This window comes from Platalea leucorodia (genome assembly GCF_965183815.1).
Source record: "Platalea leucorodia genome assembly, chromosome: 7".
Classification (NCBI taxonomy): Eukaryota; Metazoa; Chordata; class Aves; order Pelecaniformes; family Threskiornithidae; genus Platalea; species Platalea leucorodia.
Genome location: NC_138829.1, coordinates 70664294 through 70682390, shown reverse-complemented (window position 1 = coordinate 70682390; position 18097 = coordinate 70664294). Strand labels below are relative to the sequence as shown.

General features: G+C 38.2%; 1 protein-coding gene across 1 annotated transcript in view; it reads left to right on the top strand.

Moving 5' to 3' along the window:
- Positions 1-369: 369 nt before the first annotated feature.
- The window catches only part of SHANK2 (SH3 and multiple ankyrin repeat domains 2), a gene marked incomplete at both ends in the record, with an annotated part of 314082 nt that continues 296354 nt past the window's right edge, over positions 370-18097 (top strand). The window contains 7 exons of the mRNA XM_082317243.1: positions 370-573; positions 10044-10247; positions 11992-12063; positions 12666-12774; positions 13043-13194; positions 13977-14144; positions 17495-17611. Of these exons, the coding sequence (XP_082173369.1) occupies positions 370-573; positions 10044-10247; positions 11992-12063; positions 12666-12774; positions 13043-13194; positions 13977-14144; positions 17495-17611 (1026 nt within the window). The remainder of the gene's footprint in view (positions 574-10043; positions 10248-11991; positions 12064-12665; positions 12775-13042; positions 13195-13976; positions 14145-17494; positions 17612-18097) is intronic.

The following is an 18097-nucleotide window of genomic DNA, read 5'->3' as shown; positions in this document are numbered from 1 at the left end:
ATCTAGTTCTAAGTACAGTTTACAACAGTGCTATTTAGCAGAGAACCTGGTAATTATGCTGAGTTTTTCTGGATCCTTTGGGAGGCTGGGTGTGCCTTGGAAGAAAGGTCATCTTCCCTGCTATTACTCTTTTTCCTTCTCCTGTCCTTCTTCCTCTTCTGTAGTAAATTGGTAGCCAGATTTATTTCCATTATGCTCTGCCTACCCACATAAATTATAGGAAGAAACAAAAGGAGAATAAAACATATAACTTTGTTGTTAAATGCATGTTACTTCCAAGAAAACAAAACTTGTAGCCGATGCATTTTTAAGACTTTAACTATAACTTATCTTTTTCTCCTTTCTATTGGCAGGATAAAAAACTTGAACATGCCTCGTAGCCCAACATCAAGTGAAGATGAAATGGCACAAAGCTTTTCTGACTATTCTGTTGAATCTGAATCAGACAGCTCCAAAGAAGAAACTATTTATGACACAATTAGAGCAACTGCAGAAAAGCCAAGCAGCAGAATGGAAGATAGTCAGAGCAACACATTAGTGATTCGAATTATAATACCTGATCTGCAGCAAACGGTAAGGCATATTGCATTACAATTAAAGAAAAAAAAAAAAAAAAAGAAAGTAAAATTAAATGATTGGCTTTGCTGGCTTCAATCTGTGGTAAATCTGTACTATTTTCTTAAAATTTTTTTACATAGTTCAAGCAAAATTTATGTTGTGTTTTTTTTAATGTCTACATTTTTTACCCTGGTGGTATGTCTGGCGGATTGCCTAAGCTAAAGGCACTATCCCATCCAAGAGAGTGCATTTGTGTGTTAATTGGATGAAAGCTGTGATCATAAAGCAAAATACCTGTCTGATCTGCATTCAGAGGCATTTGGGCATTTGGAAAGAGAATTAGGCGTCTAAAATCTTATCAGAAGATGAGGGATGAACCCCAAAATCACATTATCTCTACAAAAGCCTCATACATATATAAGCCCATTGTCTCCTCTAGTTTCTCTTTTCATGAGATAGTTTGTGATTGACACTAGACCGGGGTCTAGCAGGAGGTCATCAAATTCTCTCTCTCTCTTTACCATATTAGTTGCATTTCTCTGTCATCCTCCCATGAAAAGATATCCTTGTTAGATAGCTGGTGGCTTTTAGAGCATAAAGATGAGGAAAGAGAAGCACAAAGAAAACTTCCCTTCCTCCTTTGCTGCTCTGCCTTTACTACACGGTGTTGTTTCTCACACTCCCACTCAGAGAAATCAACACTCTGTTTGGAGGAAGAGTAAAGTGTGGCATCGTACTCTTCCACAGTTTCTACAATGACATGAAATCACTATTTTATTCTCTCCCACCTCCTCACCACTTATACTGGAAACATATCAGAGAGGATAAAAATGAACCTTTTCTGATTTTCCTAGAGGAGTCATTTGCAAGCTGACTTGTGGGGCTATGGCTATATCTCACATCCCTAAGTCTATTGGATGAAAATACAGACTTTTCAACAAAAGAGTTAATCTCCACATCTTACAGAAAGAATTGAACAGACTTTTCATTTGTTAAAAAACGTCTGATTAATTGAGTAAATGAGAATAAAAGGTTTTTTTTTCTAATTAAAAAAAAAAAAATCTTGGCTGTTCCTTACGTCTTAGAAATCTACAATCCAAATTCATCACTCTTTTTCACAGGGAACTACTAAATTGTGTTTCTTTTATGGTTGAATGTGTAAAATACAATGTCTGGAACGTTAGGAGCATAAGGTTGGAAAAGTTTGCTGTTGTAACTTTGTAAGTAAAAGAATCATTGTCCTCCACAAGTGCTGTGATAGGAATAACAAGCTCATCCCAGAGAAGGTCTTGGGAGTTACTTACTGATTCTATCTAGAACCACAACCTGTCTAAGTTTACGATTAATTATCCAAATTACCCTGGGCATCCTTGAATGCTGTTGCCGTTTTTTTCAATTGATGGTAGGCATCAGACTTTTTTCATTTCAAAGATGATTATAAAAACACATTCTTTTTATGGATGTGTGCTACATACATCACTCTGTGCTGACATTTAAGATCTCCGTCGTACTGTGCTGCCATTGAAGATCTATCTCAGACGAAATTATTCCTTTCTTTTTAATTAAGTTCATTTTTAGAATGATAGAGATGGCCTGTCTCCAGGCTGACAGGGAAGAGCTGTTTTGACAGTGTGGCCTCAGGTGTGGTTGTAGAGCTCTTTTTTTTTTTTTTTCAAAGCCTAATCTACACAGTGCTGCAGAAACTCAGAGAAATCTGTGCTGGAGTTAGGAGCATTTTCTCTTAAATTCTTCTACTTAAAACATTCTTTTAGATGTGGATTGCTGCCGAAGTTACAGTAGCACTCCATTAGTTGATATGGGGTGAGATTAACCTCTATGAAGAGAAAGTGGTGTGGGACCCAGCTGGACAGGACAGCTTCAGAGGGCAGAGCAGGACTGAGGCTGCTGTGAGCCACACATGGGATTTTTATTAAATCTTGGCTGAAGCAGTCATCACCTTAGGTCTTTCATTTCAGTATTGATTGAAATACCGAAGTCCACTGTTGTACGTCTTAAATTTAAAAGGATTTTGCCTGTAGTGAAGTCCTCTGTCAAGACAAGCTCTAACTGGACATGGTTAGGAGTTTATTGATGATCCTAGCAGCTTGCTATATCTTTCACTGTGTTCAGTGCTTAATGAATAGATCCAGTAAAATGGAAAGATTAGCTTTACTTGCTAGATTTACTCTGCTGTTAAAAACAGAGATGTTAGCCTCCTGAAGCCCTCTTATTTCATTGCTCTATTTTTTAGACCAATAATAAGTTATTTATTGACACTGTTGAAACAAATATTTTTTTAAAATTCATTTTGTGCAGGAAATGAAATAAACCAAAAAGAATTTTGGGTTTTGTGTTTCATTTGTTCCTTTTTATTGCTTTACTTTTTGAATTTTTTTCCTTTTCAATAAACTCTTAATGAAAAGTAACTCAATTGTTTTAAACAGTTCTATAGATCAGATCTATAGAAATAGATGATCTATTTCTGATTTAATTTATCAGCCCACAAGCTCTTGTACAGAAAAGTGAAATCTGGATTGAGGTTTGCAAAAAGGAAGACTGATAGCTTAAATGTAGTGTAGCAAAGTTTGGAGAAGATCATAGCTCACGAGCTGTGTTTATAGCTACAAGCCAAATCCAACATACACCCCATTTGCTGTATAATTATAATTAATTTAACATAAGAGGTGTTTAAATTTAGTCTGTTTAATCAAAGGAGCATGAAATGACATAATTTAGTTTTATGTTTTTATTCTTTATTGGTTTTTAGAAAGTATGATCAAGAATATATTTGTTTAAAAGAAGGCAAGTTTAGGGTTTTAGATAAAACTCAACCCACTGGGGAGCTTTAAGCCCCTAGCTAAACTTACTAGGAATAAAGTCTGCTCGTCTGCAGTGACTGTGGTGTAAATCACCTTTATTTCATTGCATGTATGAGATAAGCACCAAGCATCATAAGTAGGATGTGCTGCTCTAGAAAATTTCATAAATTATCACCCATTTTAGGAAATCTGACTTGTTACCCTTTTATTCTCATTTGAAACTTTAAAGATAATGTAAACCTTGACAAGCTCATATGAAGCTCTTACGAAGACTTACTTTTCAGTTCTTATATCAATTCTTTTTTGTCTCCTTTTCAGTTCGGATGATGGTCCAATGGATTGAAACAATGCTTTGTAGAAAGAGTAATTTCTTATTGCTTTTGTGCATCATCTGTATTCAGGTGTCATCCTTAGCGCAGGAGGGTGGAGAATATTTAAATGAGTGACTGAAAGATTTCCTGAGCTCAGTAAAATTACTAAGGGAATGGAGAGCATAGAAAGCCCTCCATATTCACAAACATGTGCATAGGAGAGTGGGTAAAAAAGCTATATCATCTGGCATTTAATTTCCTGATTTTATAAGCCAGGAGGCTCGGCTTTAATAGATCCTTTATGGAGGCAGGACACAGGTGTAATCTCTTTTGACCAGAAGCTTATTTGCAGTGCATCCAGCCCAGGGGGCTCTGGCTTGACCATGACCTCTACTACTTGCTATTGAGATGGAAATGACAGTAACTGACTGGTTCCTCCCCTCTTTGCAATAGTGGCGCAGGGCTTCTTGGCAGCTTAGGCAATGTTTAATTGTGTTTTCCCTTAATGTGAGGATGCTTCATCCCCAGGGCAGCGAAGTTCAGTGTCACGCTGTCAGCGGCACTGCTTGGTGACAGATCTGCATCTTTCCTCCTTGGCAAGCAAAGTTGGCAGTCAACAGCCCCCAGCAGTTTGCTGCCCGAGGCGACTGCCTTCCTTGTGCCTAAAGGCGACTGTGTCTGTGCATGGTGTCGAATGTCTTTTGGACATGGAAAACTGTGTGAACTAACATGTCTGCACTTTCCTCTCTGATGGCTGGCATATCTGACCTCTCCCTGGACGTTTTTGGTCTGAATCCAGGGTAGGTCTTCTTGTATCCCTTTCCTTTATCAGCCCACGTAGGAACATATCACAAGTGATTCTGCCTGGAACTGGAAGGAGTCTGGTTCCTCTCCAGTAGCTGTTGTCAAGAAAATCTCCTTTGTGTGATACTCTGAGAGTGATGTCCAATGTTTTGGGCTTAGAATTGCTCTTTTTCCCAGTCTTCAAGAACAGATCTGTCAGCCAATTGTTTTAAGGAATGTTTTCATCATTTTATTATCAGTACCTGGTGGTTGTTCTGCTCTTTTGTATTATCCTATACTTACACACTCCCTCTGGGTTATGTTTAAAATCAAAATGCTCAGATTCATATGTTTTATTAAATTGTGATGCTGAGATGGGATTGGGTCTGCTGAAGACTTCTTTGAAATGTTTTCTGCCCATCTATTTTGCTGCTGCACTTCAGTAATGAGCATTTACTGACTCCCTGCTCCCCTGGTTTTTGTATATTGGACTTTCCATGCAAAATGTTTGGTAAGTGGCAGCTTGGTAAAGCAACAGCTTAAGTTGTAGCTACTTTTTGGTTTTCTGCAGTGCTTTTTATACTTTTGTATCCTTTCTTTATTTTTTCCAGTATTCATTGGCCTTTAGGATTAAGAATCTTTTCCTTTAGTGCTTTTCTTTCTTAGATAAAACACTTGTTTAGTTTGTGCAATTTTTATCTTATGAAGGTAGGAACCCAGTTGTTGCAACTGCAGCTTGAGTCACATTTTTGCTTAAGATGCCTCCATTTTTACTTGTTTCCAGTTTGTACTGCCATCCGCTGCCTCAGATCTAGTCCAGGTTTTCCTTTGCAACTTCTCACAAGTGTTCTTCTGTATCCCATTTTGTGACTGATTATTCATTGCTGCTTTCTGTTTATAGCTGATCTTCCTTCTTTGGATCTTCAGTTTGATGATGGAAACGCTCTGGGTGCTGCTGACATCTGTTCTTATGCCCTTGATCTGGACAGGTGATCTGACTTGCCAGCTGATGACAGTGTGGCCAGACTGTTTTTTTTGACCTTTCATCTCATGAATTCTCTGTTTTCTGAATGCATTTTGATGAAGGAAAGCAGTGCCTCCAAGAATGAATTTGAACACCGAGCACAAATCAAAATGAGCGACTTGCTCCACTTTTTTCCTGATACCCAACTCTCATTTGCATTTTCCGCTTTTTGGTTGTCACATCTTTAATATCGACGTCTTCTATTGAAAGGAATAACTTGTATTTTGATATTCTGACAATCACATTTTGGAGGCTGCTGTACAAACTGTCATGGTTCCTCTGTCGCAGCGCAGTTCTGTGTGATTGACAACTTCGTGAGTCTGATGAAAAGATGTGTTGGTTGATAGATTTTGAATGGATAAATGTTATTCCTCAGAGATTCTGTATCATGAACATTATTCCCATTGAGTTAATATCTTCCCTTTAGCTGGAGTGGGTGAGCTATATTTTTCCCTCGCTTCCAGTCCTGTTGCGCTTAGTGACTTACTCTTACCAGTGTGCAGGAATGCAAGACTATAACTGACCATGTCTCTCATGATCCAAAGAGCTTTAATATCAAAACCACAAGTCTCACATTTCAGCAACTGATGTTGATGTGCTGTCTTGCTGCTAGACTTGGATTTTGAGTGGCCTACTGTGGTTTTGACAGTGTTTTTGAGCCACTCAGGGCTTCTTTTTTGGTTCTTATTTGAAAAAACTGTTGCAATTTTTATAGTGTATGTAGCTAGCCTTCAAGACAAACTATCACATTTTATCTGGTCTTGGGATGCAACAAAAAGGGTGGAAAGAATAGATCCCACATCTGTCAATGCAAAATATCTTTATGCTTCATATGTGTTTCTGTAGTTCTTTGCCACTAAACTATCCCTATTTTTTAATTATTTTTTTGGTAGTAAGTCACTGAAGGTTAGAAAAAGTTGTCCAGCTGTTTTGACTCAGCTACCGTCTCACTTTCTTGTGGTCACCACGCCGTGTGCATCTAATGAATTCTTATTTATTTCATAACAACTAAAGCAATCTGTGTGTAGATTCTGCTGTGATTCAGCTGACGTTTTCTCAGGGTAGAAAGTGTGGCAGTAGGTAACCACTCGTCTACACGATGGCGATGATGACTGTGGTGGTCTCTGTCCTGGGAGGGCTGCCAGACGGGCAGAGAAGCGGCGCAGGGGAGGTGTTCCAGGGGCAGGCTGATCTCAAGTACACCTTACGCAGCACTTGAGTGGTCCTTCTTAGCCTCTTGTTCAGCAGCTGCCTCCGAGAGGGTGGTAACAGCCTCCCTCTCTATCCTGCCTGGCTCCCTGGGAAGCATAAATAATCACTTTTTTCTGTAGTTTCACTTATCCGAGTCTGAGAAATTTTGGTAGGAAGCAGTTGTTTGGTTATTGATTTGCTTTCTACATCGCTGATTTTAATTCATGATAAATTACCAATGGGATCAACATTTATTAAAATAAGTGCATTTTTGTTTCTTGTGAATCACTAGAAAAGCTAGGGCTGCGAATAAATTAGTTTGTGAAATTACTAGTTTCAAAGTGTTTCCATATTTGTTTTGCCATTGAGGACTCTATAAAATATTGTAGCTAGTGTGGTAGAAATACAAGAGTGGTATAGTTATCAGATAACTCATTTTAAAACAAGCCTTCGAGCTACTGCACAAAAAGAATTCCTCACTCCCGTTTCAGTCCAGTGAAGGTGGTTAAAATATTATGTCCTGTCCTCACGTGTTATATGAACGTGCCAATGTCAGACCTGTGGAAAGCAAACTATTTCAGAAGATAAATACTGTGCGTTACTGATGCGACATGCATAAACACTGTAGAAAGATTTATTTTCCATCAAAATGTATTCTGAAGAAATTTGAAGTTACTTTGTAATTTTGCCAATTTAGCAAATCTTTGAGAATTATAAATACACACCATTATCTGCCATATTCGTATGCAATCAAGAACAGATAGAACACAAGAGCAGACTGAACAAAGTTGAACACGTTGAATTGTCAAGGTGCGTTTAAAAAAAGCAGACTTAGTTAAACTGCAACCAGAAATCAGTGTTTTGTATTGTTAAAATCAAAGCAGTGTCATACAAGTCAAAAAATAATTTGTTTCACGTAAGAATTTAATGTAAGAAAGACTTTCCTGGAAAAAAAAATCCATGTAAATTCAAAATTATCTTTCCTTCTTGCTGTTTTAATAGCGTTTCTTATAATCTTTCAGGATGTGTGGAGAATCACAAGTCACTGCAGAGTGATACAGCATGTAGAAGTTAAGCTCATAGCATACTGTGTAACTGATGATTTTTTAGAGTTGCTGACAACTGCTTATGTTTGAATCTGAACTTTGTATTAAAGTTTGAATCCATGTAAGAGTCATGGGGCAAGTGAGGTTCAGAGCTGAAGGAACACAGGGATTTAAAACAGATTGCCCTTGCTGCTACGTCAGTACCTTAACTACCGGGATATTCGGGAATGAAAATACTGTTTATGATGTTCTTTCTGTCTCCCTCTCTCCTTCCCTCCACCATTTAAAACCCCTCAACTTTTCACAAAACACCTTGAAATGTAAAATATATAAGGGGAATGAAAACCGCTTCCTAGCCAACTTTACTTGTGACAAAATCTAATATCTCATTTGATTATATTTTTATATTTAAGACTGTAAAGGGTTAAAGGTATCTGTTATTTCCTAGGCCAAAGCACGACCTGAGCACATTGCAATGAAAGTTTTATCCCTCTTCCCTTACATACCCCGAAATGTCTTAACGTCCGTACTTGACCCATATCTGAAAAAGTGCAGTTTGTGCAAGAACTGATGAAACAAAAACCAAGTGGTAATTTTTAATAATTCATGCCCAGGAGCAGTGGAGCTGGGCAGAACCCAGCGTTCACGAGCCTGCCTTGCTTCCTCGGGCAAACCCCTGTGAGATGCTAACACGGCAACTTCAGTGGCACTGCTGGTCAGCAACATCTCAGAGGACATCTCAGTATCAGTGTCTATTGATAGTCCTCATATCTGACGATTAATTCACAGAAACAGAGCCAAACCCTCTACTTCACTATGCCCTGCTATTCAAAACCAGCTAGTCATCTCTGCTCCGATAAAGTGAATATATATGGAAGACTGGTTGACTGTAGTGTTTGCTCAGTTAAAAACAGTTGTAAATTGAAAGACCCTCATGTCCTGGTTGTACTTTTTACTGTTGAAATTATTTACCACGTAATATTGGAACAGTCAAGAAGACACTGTGAACATATAAAATATTGTGACTTCTGCCTTTGAATTTGCTCTCCAAAATTCAGAATTGAAATATTCAAATGAATTTGTTATTTGATTTGTGTATATGGGATCAGAGGTTACTTTCTGATGTATGCAGAGCTTGCCAGGATAAATATGTTTAGTTCTAAAAGACAAACTGCAACCATTTTCTTATGGATGGCCTCGGGACTGTAAAAAGATGCCAACAGATACTGCAGAGGTGAGCACTGCAGAAGCAGCTGTGGGTAAAGTTAAAGGAAACGCTTCACTGTCTTTATAAAACATCAGTCTTATTTTTACATGCTCTTCTGTTCTCTTATCTCTGTGTACAATTATAATATGAAGAGTAGCAGAGGTCCTCAGAAGAGGCCTGAAGAGCGGTTACTGACATTATTACTGTTGCCGGAATTACAGCTACACTCATGGAAATGTACTGATAAAAAAAGATATATCTGTTACAATTTTTCTTTGGCCCCCGTGCAATCCCCGCATCCTGCGTTGCATCACGAGGGGCCAGGGACGTCCCTTGAGCGGGCAAAGAAGGGACTCCTGTGCTGTGGCTCTGCCGTGGCAGCTTGGTATGAGCCCTTCTCATGGCCCAGTACGGGGTGAGTCAGCAGCACCGGACATTCATAACCTGCATCAGAGGCAACAAATCGATTTCTAGGTGTTGCCATCTGCTGGTAGCTCATAGCCAATGACTGCAACGTAAGCTACAATTGCAAAATTCCTAAATTTTTTATATTCCTAAATTCTAACTTGGTAAGAAGTAGAGAACTGGAAAGAATTTTCAAGGTTTTGCAAGTACTCTGATGCTTCATGTCTTATAGTTCCTCCCATAAACTTACCCTAAGATAAATGTAGCTTAAAATTAATTAGAATTCTTACCTGAATACCCTTTTTTTTTTTTTTTTTTGTGAAATTGTTGCGGATCAGACTGATTGTCAGAACAGCCTAGGATCAAGTGGATGGTTAAACATCTTGTAACATCCCTTTCACTTGGCTTTTCAAACAGGTTTGCCATGAAGGAGTTCTTTCTCTGAAGAAGGATGTGATCTCTGATGTTTGTGGAAGGACTTGAAACGTCCTGTGTTTTCACAGTACTTGTCCATTAGTTATTATAGAGGAATGCGTGCCTGAAATATAATTCTGTTGATGTATGTTTTGTTATGGAATTTGTAGGCTTATTGTGTATGTTTGTATATATTTATGACATTTGTAAATTTTAGAATGTAAGATACCTTAAAATGTTTTTTCATTAATTAGATTTTTTTTTTTTAATAATTTCTGTTTGCAGAAATGCATTAGATTTAACCCAGAAGCTTCAGTGTGGGTTGCAAAGCAACGAATTCTGTGCACTTTGAATCAGAGTTTGAAAGATGTCCTGAATTATGGGCTGTTCCAGCCTGCAAGCAATGGTAGAGATGGGAAGTTTTTGGATGAGGAACGACTTCTTAGGGAATACCCACAGCCAGTGAATAAAGGAGTTCCTTCACTAGAGGTATTTTTAGATCTAATATCAGAAACATTTGTATTCTGATACAAATTATACAGTAAACTGTATTTGACGTTTCTACATGTGTTTGCATTTGGGAAATAGTGATCAGCAAGTGTGAACGTGAACCCTTGCTCACAGAAGTGCTGGCGTTCGCTTGCTCGGTGGATCTGTTCCATGGGTTATCCCCGAAAGGCTGTAAAGAATCAGTCCCACTGAGAAATTTGATTTTGGAGTTCTCCTCTGCTGAGGATGTGGGAGATGTATCTTCCTCTGTGATTTAATAGAGAAATGTAAGGTTCTAGATTAAGCTTTTGGGTCTCTGATTAGGTTTGCAATGAGAGGGTAGCAGCTGCTGAATAACCAGCCTTTGCTTTCTCCCTAAAAGAGGGTCTTTCTCAGTGAAGCCTTTCCCCCCCCGTCATGTAGTCCCTCTGTGCCCTCCTTCAGAGTGCACAGATTTCCTCTGGCTGCCTCCTGGGAAAGCAGCGAGGGAAGAGAGGGTGTGTATGTGTCACACACAGACACTGGAATTTCCCCCCGCTGCATTGCTCATGTGCAGCTGGGGGATAAACTGGGCAGAACTATTATGGCACTGGGCAAACGTGGAGCAGAGCCAGATCACGCTGAAACACAGTATAGCAGGAAACTGGGGCATGAAACTAGTATTTAATTAATTTTGGTATTGCTTGTATGGTGGTGCATCGACCACTAATAATCTGCAGTTAATAGACTTACTCCACTATAACACAAACCCAAGAAAAAAGAGCCAGGGTCCAGAGAAGGTTTCAAGTCCTAGCTTTTCTAGAAGTTTATTTGAGATTCAATCACTGATGTCCATGTTATAGCCATAAGCAGTTTAAATAACCACTGTATTTTTTTTCATTCATGTTCTGTTTCATGAGTGTTCACTGTTTGCAAAATTCTTCTCGCTGCAGCTAAAGGATTGCAATTCAGGGGTTAAAAGTGGTCTTGTGAAAAGCCGGCATTAAAGCCTCATTCAATACAGTCTCCTTGTCCAACAGATCTGCTGAATTCTTTGAATTCTGCATAGTACGATTAGATAATAGTAAATTATAACTATGTAAGCCCCATGATTTTTGCCGTAGATCTTGCTACTTTGGCCATAGGGTAGCGAACTGTTCAGGGTAAAACGTGAGTGAGTTTCAGCCAAAAAAGAGGTAATCCTCTGAACCTCATTCACAGGACCAGTCCTGTTAAACATCAGGAGAACTATTCCATGTGTAAGTTCTGCCTATGTTGCTTAAGGGTTTTTTCAGGAACTTTTTTTTTTTTTTTTTTAAATTTCAGAAATGCTAAGCTGATATATTGAAATCTGTTTTTTTTATTTATTTATTTATTTAATATGCCTTCCCAGTTCTTCTTTCTGCCTGAGACTGTAAATGAAAGTGCACAGATACCCTTAGGGAAGAGCTCTCTTCACTGTAATTCTTGCTTATTTATGTAGGTTCTAGAGGCTGATCTGATTTCCCATATACCTCCACTGATTTCAGTATATTTATACACGATATGAATTTTGCTTACATGAACTGTAAATCTGTGATGCCACTATGTTCAGCAGAGTGCTGATTATTGGTGAATATTCAAAATGAAATACTAAGCCTTTTTTTGAATTTTGCCTAAAGCTACATCATCTTGTATGATACTTTCTGGTAAGGTCAGAAAATTATATTATGAGTTTTTAAGCAAAATAGAACATTTTAAATTGATTCTTTTTTTCCTCCCTCAGTTTCGATACAAGAAAAGAGTGTACAAACAGTTCAATCTTGATGAAAAACAGCTGGCCAAGCTTCATACGAAGGTATGCCCAGTTTACTGGAGAAGTTAGCAATTGCTGACGTAGCAAAGCAATGTGTCTGAGAAACTGGAAATAAGTAGGAGTTCATTACCACCTGGGCCGATTGCTGAACAACAAACAGTATGTGCTCCCAGCGCCAACAGGGATGTGTGAATTGTGATCTGGGAATTTCTCTCATAGAAAAATTCTCATGATTGAGTCTCCCATATGTATACAAGCAATTCTAAATGAACCTTACTTTGTAAATACATTGTGCTTTCAGCATGCTGCAAAATTGCCTATCTGTGTCTTTAGATTCATTTGCAGGTCAAAATAATAATAATGATCACCGTACACCATCCTAATTTCTTACTGCATGAATCTTTTAGTCATTTTTTCCTTAAAACTATGAAAACCAGAATCTTCTTACTGTGTTTGACTTTTGAACATTGTAAACCGTAGGGTTTTTGCTCTCGATATAAAGTCAGGTTCTCCATGAATGCGAATTAGCTACTGTTCAATGATGTCAATGGATATTGACATCAATTGACAGAATATTTCACTTGCAGTTAAAATTTTCTGTTTAAAATTAAAGGATGATTCATTTGTCACTCTTTTTGTTTCAGGCTAATTTGAGAAAATTTATGGATCATGTGCACCATCTCTCAGTGGAAAAAATCACAAAGATGTTGGACCGAGGACTGGACCCAAACTATCATGACCTAGAAAGTGGAGGTCAGAACAATAAAACTAGCAGCATAAAGTAGTACCTTGGGTTTGTTCAACCTAAATTGATTAACAGGCTGAATCTTACACATTCTTTCTGTTGCCTTTGTAACTTGAGGCTAATGGAGTCTGTGTGGTTTTGCTGTCCAAAGGAGAAAATTGATAATTTATAATTTTCTTTGAGCAGCATTTTTAACTTACTGTTTTTAAAGCAAATGTTCTTTATTTTATAAATTTGCTCATCTTTTTTTCAAGTACATGCTATTCTCTTCTTTAGAAACACCCCTAACTTTGGCAGTTCAGCTTGACAATACAGTAGAAGTGATAAAAGCTCTGAAAAATGGAGGAGCACATTTGGACTTCAGAGCCAAAGATGGAATGACAGCTCTGCACAAAGCAGCCAGAGCCAAGAACCAAGTAACCCTCAAGGTAAATGCTTTCAGTAGCAAATTATGCATTATTTTATCGAAAACAATATATAAAGGAGAATGTTTTCAGTTAATTACTGTATTGTCCTCAATGGATTATTTAATATATGCTTTCTTGTGCTTTTCAAATCTTAACATTTGCTTTCAATAAAGGGCCTTTTAATTTCTGATTTTTTTTTGTAGGAAGAAAAAGTGGTGAAATTTAAGCTTATTCATTGATAGATTGGGAAAGATCTGTCTGAAGAAATATGAATAGCGTTATTGTTGCTTATCTTTTTGAAGGCAAATCCTGGTGGCACAGATTACACATTATATCTTAACACAGTTTCTTCTGTTTTCTTTTGTATTTTAACAGGTATTCTTAAATCACCTTGATATTCTAGATTAAGTCTTATGTGTATGGCTTTTGCTTATTTCCTTTTGACGGATATTCAAATTGCATGACATTTTTGATAAAGCATCTTGTAACTGAAGAGGTGAATGTGTTGAAAAGGCATTTTCAGAACTGAGATTTGTGAACTTAGAGAGGATGGAAACTGGACATTGCCACTCACCCTTTCCTTGCTATCCCCACAGATTCCTTTAGATCCTAATTCTTCCGAGGTCACTCCTTGCTTAACTTACTCTGTGCCGCAGCACATCCATCAGCTTATAAAGAAGTGAGCAAAAAATATATGTTATGGCAAATATCCACTTTGTAAATACTTTTTTCAGGTAGAAAAATCCCTTTATAGTTAAAAGTCCCTCCAAAATACGTTTTTCACGGTTTGTGATTGCTTTCAGACCCTTTTAGAGCTTGGAGCATCTCCTAACTACAAAGACAGCTGTGGCCTGACACCATTGTACCACACTGCTATTGTGGGAGGGGATCCTTACTGCTGTGAACTGTTACTTCACGAACACGCTACAGTCAGTTGCAAAGATGAAAATGGATGGCAAGAAATTCATCAGGTAGGAAAGATTACTTTTTGTTTGGAGTTGAAGTTGCATGAGGAAATGTGCCATGTATGTTCTATGGTTAAACACTGTTTTGAAGGCCGTTTGGATATGTTAAGTCCATGCACATACAAGTATGGAATTTCTTCTATTTTCTATTTGCTTATTACTTTGCATCCTGCTGTGGTAAATTAGAAGTGGAAACTGTTCCAGTGGAGTTTTGTAACTTTGAAATCCTCTGATTACTGTGGATTTTGCTGCAGAAATTGCACTAGTCATATTTATGTAATGGACTCTTGGAAGTTTAGCATCCTATTAGTGGCACCTCAGTAAAAAAAATGTAACTCGATCTTTTTGTTAGATGCCAATTTTAGTATCCTCGGTAATGCTCCTTATGTGTTTGTCAGAGGTACTTTCTCCTTTCTCTCTGGTGAACTTTACAGGAAGATTTAGATTCAGGACCCTGCTGCTAGGATCCTTCAATATGCTGCACTGAAGGATGTTAAACTCTTACAAACTCACAGTTTGAGTCAGTTTTCATTCCCTGCGTGTGTGGAAACTGGGATTCTAATGATTTCTCTTTTGCTGTTTGTATATGGGTTTTCCTTTCCTCTCTTACATATTCAGTGTGTAGATAAAGATGGCAACGTGCTCTGTAAAGAAAAAATATTTTAAAAAAGTAATCTTTGGAGGTTCATGGTGCTCATGATACTTTGAGCCAGCTATGGTGCCAGAATTCATCAGGTGCTGGCACATCTTGCTCAGCTTCACCACATCTCTTGGAAAGGTAGACCTTCCTCCTTACCAGACCTAAATTGTATCTCTTAAAAAGACCTATAATGTTTGGTAAGGCGTTTTCTGAAAAACTTTTTCTTTGAACTCTTTTATCTTGTCTTCTCCAGAAAAGTCTGAATATTATGCAACAGTTGTTGCATTGCAAGAGTGCTCTATTAATTTATCTTTGCATAGCGATAAACTCAGTAATTTACAAAGTTTAAAGATTCTAGCAGTCCTAACATTGCAGCTATTTTGTGCCTTACCCCTGTATGGATGAGTTTGAGTACCCATAAAAAATGGAACGAATGTAATATGATCAGATAAATAAAGATACGAGTAATCAACCTTACAGGGCTGCTTAGGTTATCTAGGCTGACTTTCATTTCTGTGCACTAATCTTTTTAATACACAAATTCTTTTCTTCAAAAGTAATGGGAGATAGCTTTGGTACCCAGGTTTGGGCAGGGATCTGAGCTTTTTTGCTGTGTAAGTGTGTGCAGATCGAGGTCGTTTGGATGCATCTCTAGTAGGAAAAAAAATGATTAATTTACTACCATCATTTCTGAGGATGTGGAGGAAATGGATTGTATAGATCAAAGTATTAGCCCATCTGGACTCCCTGAAAATATAGAGAAAAAATCCCTATTTTGAAAACCCAGGTTTACACACATATGGTTATTATTTCTCATAATGAAACAGAGCTTTCCAAACCCATTGTATTGGTTGTAATGCTAAAAAAAAAAAATAAATGTTTACATCTGGATTATGGGCAATCTGTTTTCACTAATCAATAACAGAAGCATTCCCGAGTGAATTAAGAAAGATGGTGATATGATACAATTGCGTATGTTGTCATCTGTGTGAAGAAGGCAAAGGATGCCTTCCTTGCATGGCAAGGAAGTAATTGGTAGCAAGTATATTTTTCATTTTGCTAACACAGTCTTTAACTGTAGAAGTTAAGCCTCTGGGTTACCCTTATAGTAAAGGGCAAAAGGTAAGGTGGCGGTTCATCCTCTGGAGATACCTGTCTCTCTCTGTTGACTGCACCGGGAAGCCCAGATGAACGGTTTGGCCAGCTCACCTACCACGCAGACCCCTGTAACGAGGGGAAGTGCATCTCCCCTGCGTTGGCTGTCTTTCAGCACCTCCCCATAAGCCGAGTAAGCATTACTGTCAGATTGGCAAAGAGGATGCAAATCCCGCTCTAGGAAAAGAAACAAAGTGGAGAAAGGGCCTGGTTTTAGTCCCATTTATTGTAATAAGAATAGAAAGTTGGAATTAGTTCTTGTATTTTAGGAGTTATTTTAATAATTACATCTGCACATTCATACCTAGATGCTGAGTGACTTTCAGAGAATAGACAGAATTGGTAATTTACAGCTAATTGTGCATTTTCCCTGATCTCCCGCACACTCGGAAACACGGTTACAGTTTGGTACTGTTTTTCCCTTTGCTTGTTGTTGGATGCTTGCTTTCTGTTGCCTAGTATTAAAATGTTCCTGTTCTAATAACAGCTAGCATCATGTCTCCATTATTTTGGCAAATAACTTGTAAATGAATAAACTATTTAGTAAACACTGTTTTTTCCCCTTCTGTGTGTTGAAAATGGAAAATGGGGGAAGAAAATTTGTAACGGTTAGGATACTAGGCTGGGATTTGGGATGTGTCACAGATTTAATTTGTGTATTAAGCAATAGACTTAATTTTTCGGATCCAAATTGCACTGAAGTCAGTAGTAATTAGGTACCTAAGACAGAGTGAATGCCTTTGTATACCTCTATCTCTCAGCTTTAATTCCATATTATTATACAGGAATGATACTGATCTGAGATGATACAAAGTTAAAAACATTACAAATTGGGAGATGCTCAGTTGGTGTGCTATAGAGAAGAAGGCAGTCAAGTAAATGAGACTGATGAATGGAAATACAGTGATTTTTCTCAAACTTATTTGCCAATCAGGAAAGTTTCAAAGTTCACTGAAGTCTCATTCACAGAGGTTTATTTCCAAGCATTCAGTGTCTAACATTTTATTTGTGTGACTGATAAAGTAACTTTTGAAGATTTTCCCTCTTTTGGATCAGTGCCCTGTGTATACTGTGCGTCTACTTGACATCACAGAATCAAGACGATTATTACTTGAATTTTGGCCAGATTTCCCCAAACTGTTTTCACACCTTAAAGGCAAGCTTTAGAAATCTGATCATCTTCAGTGCCATCTAGTGGGCAACTTTCCGAAGATTACTAGGACAAAAAAAACTATTTTGTGTTAGTCTGCTTGTCACTTTTGACAGTTATGAATATTCGTGGATAAAAAGTGTCAAACTTTGTATTTTCTTGATACCTTAAATTGCTGTTCCTCAAATAAGCAGATTCTTAAGCTTATGCACAGATTTGTTGTACCTGAAGTGCACACATTGGCGTTTACAGGCGGGTCTGCACATCTGGACGTTAGTCCTCCCATTCAGTCCAGGGGTGGTTCTAAAAATTAGACCCCAAGTAAAATAGCATCTTCTCTGCTGAAAATCTTTACCTGGAATGCTTGCCTAGATTGTATAATAACCAAGATATGAATGCGTCTCTTTACAGGCTTGCCGATACGGACACGTCCAACATCTAGAGCACCTCCTCTTCTACGGCGCTGATATGTGTGCGCAGAACGCTTCGGGAAACACAGCGCTGCACATCTGTGCCCTGTACAACCAGGTGAGCTGGCACACGCCTTCTCTACTGGCAGATCCAGCACTGTAGAATTATACCCTCCTCCTTCAGTGACATAAAGGTCCCTGGCGGGAGCTGAGGAGTGCCTGGGGTCCCCTCTGCGTGGTTCAGTGGGGTGGGATGTCTTGCTTCGGGAGAAGATGGGTCCGGGGAGTCCAGTCCCGTGGATCCTGGAAACCAGTGCTGTAAGAGAATGGCATATAGCCAAGAAAAACAGACATAATTGGGGCACAAGTGCTAAATCTTTCATGTCCATCCACAGAAACAGAGGCTTGTTGAGTTTGCTGTTGAAGTTTACTGGTTTGGTGTTAGGTTTTCCTGAGATGCAGCTTCATTGCTTTTAATAAATACATTTTGGGATAAATTTCCCATTATTATTGATCTATAGAGGCAAGTTACACTGAAGAAGAATAATGAGCTCATTATTTTTCATTTGTTTTATGTAACATGCAATGAAGTGTTAGAGGTTTT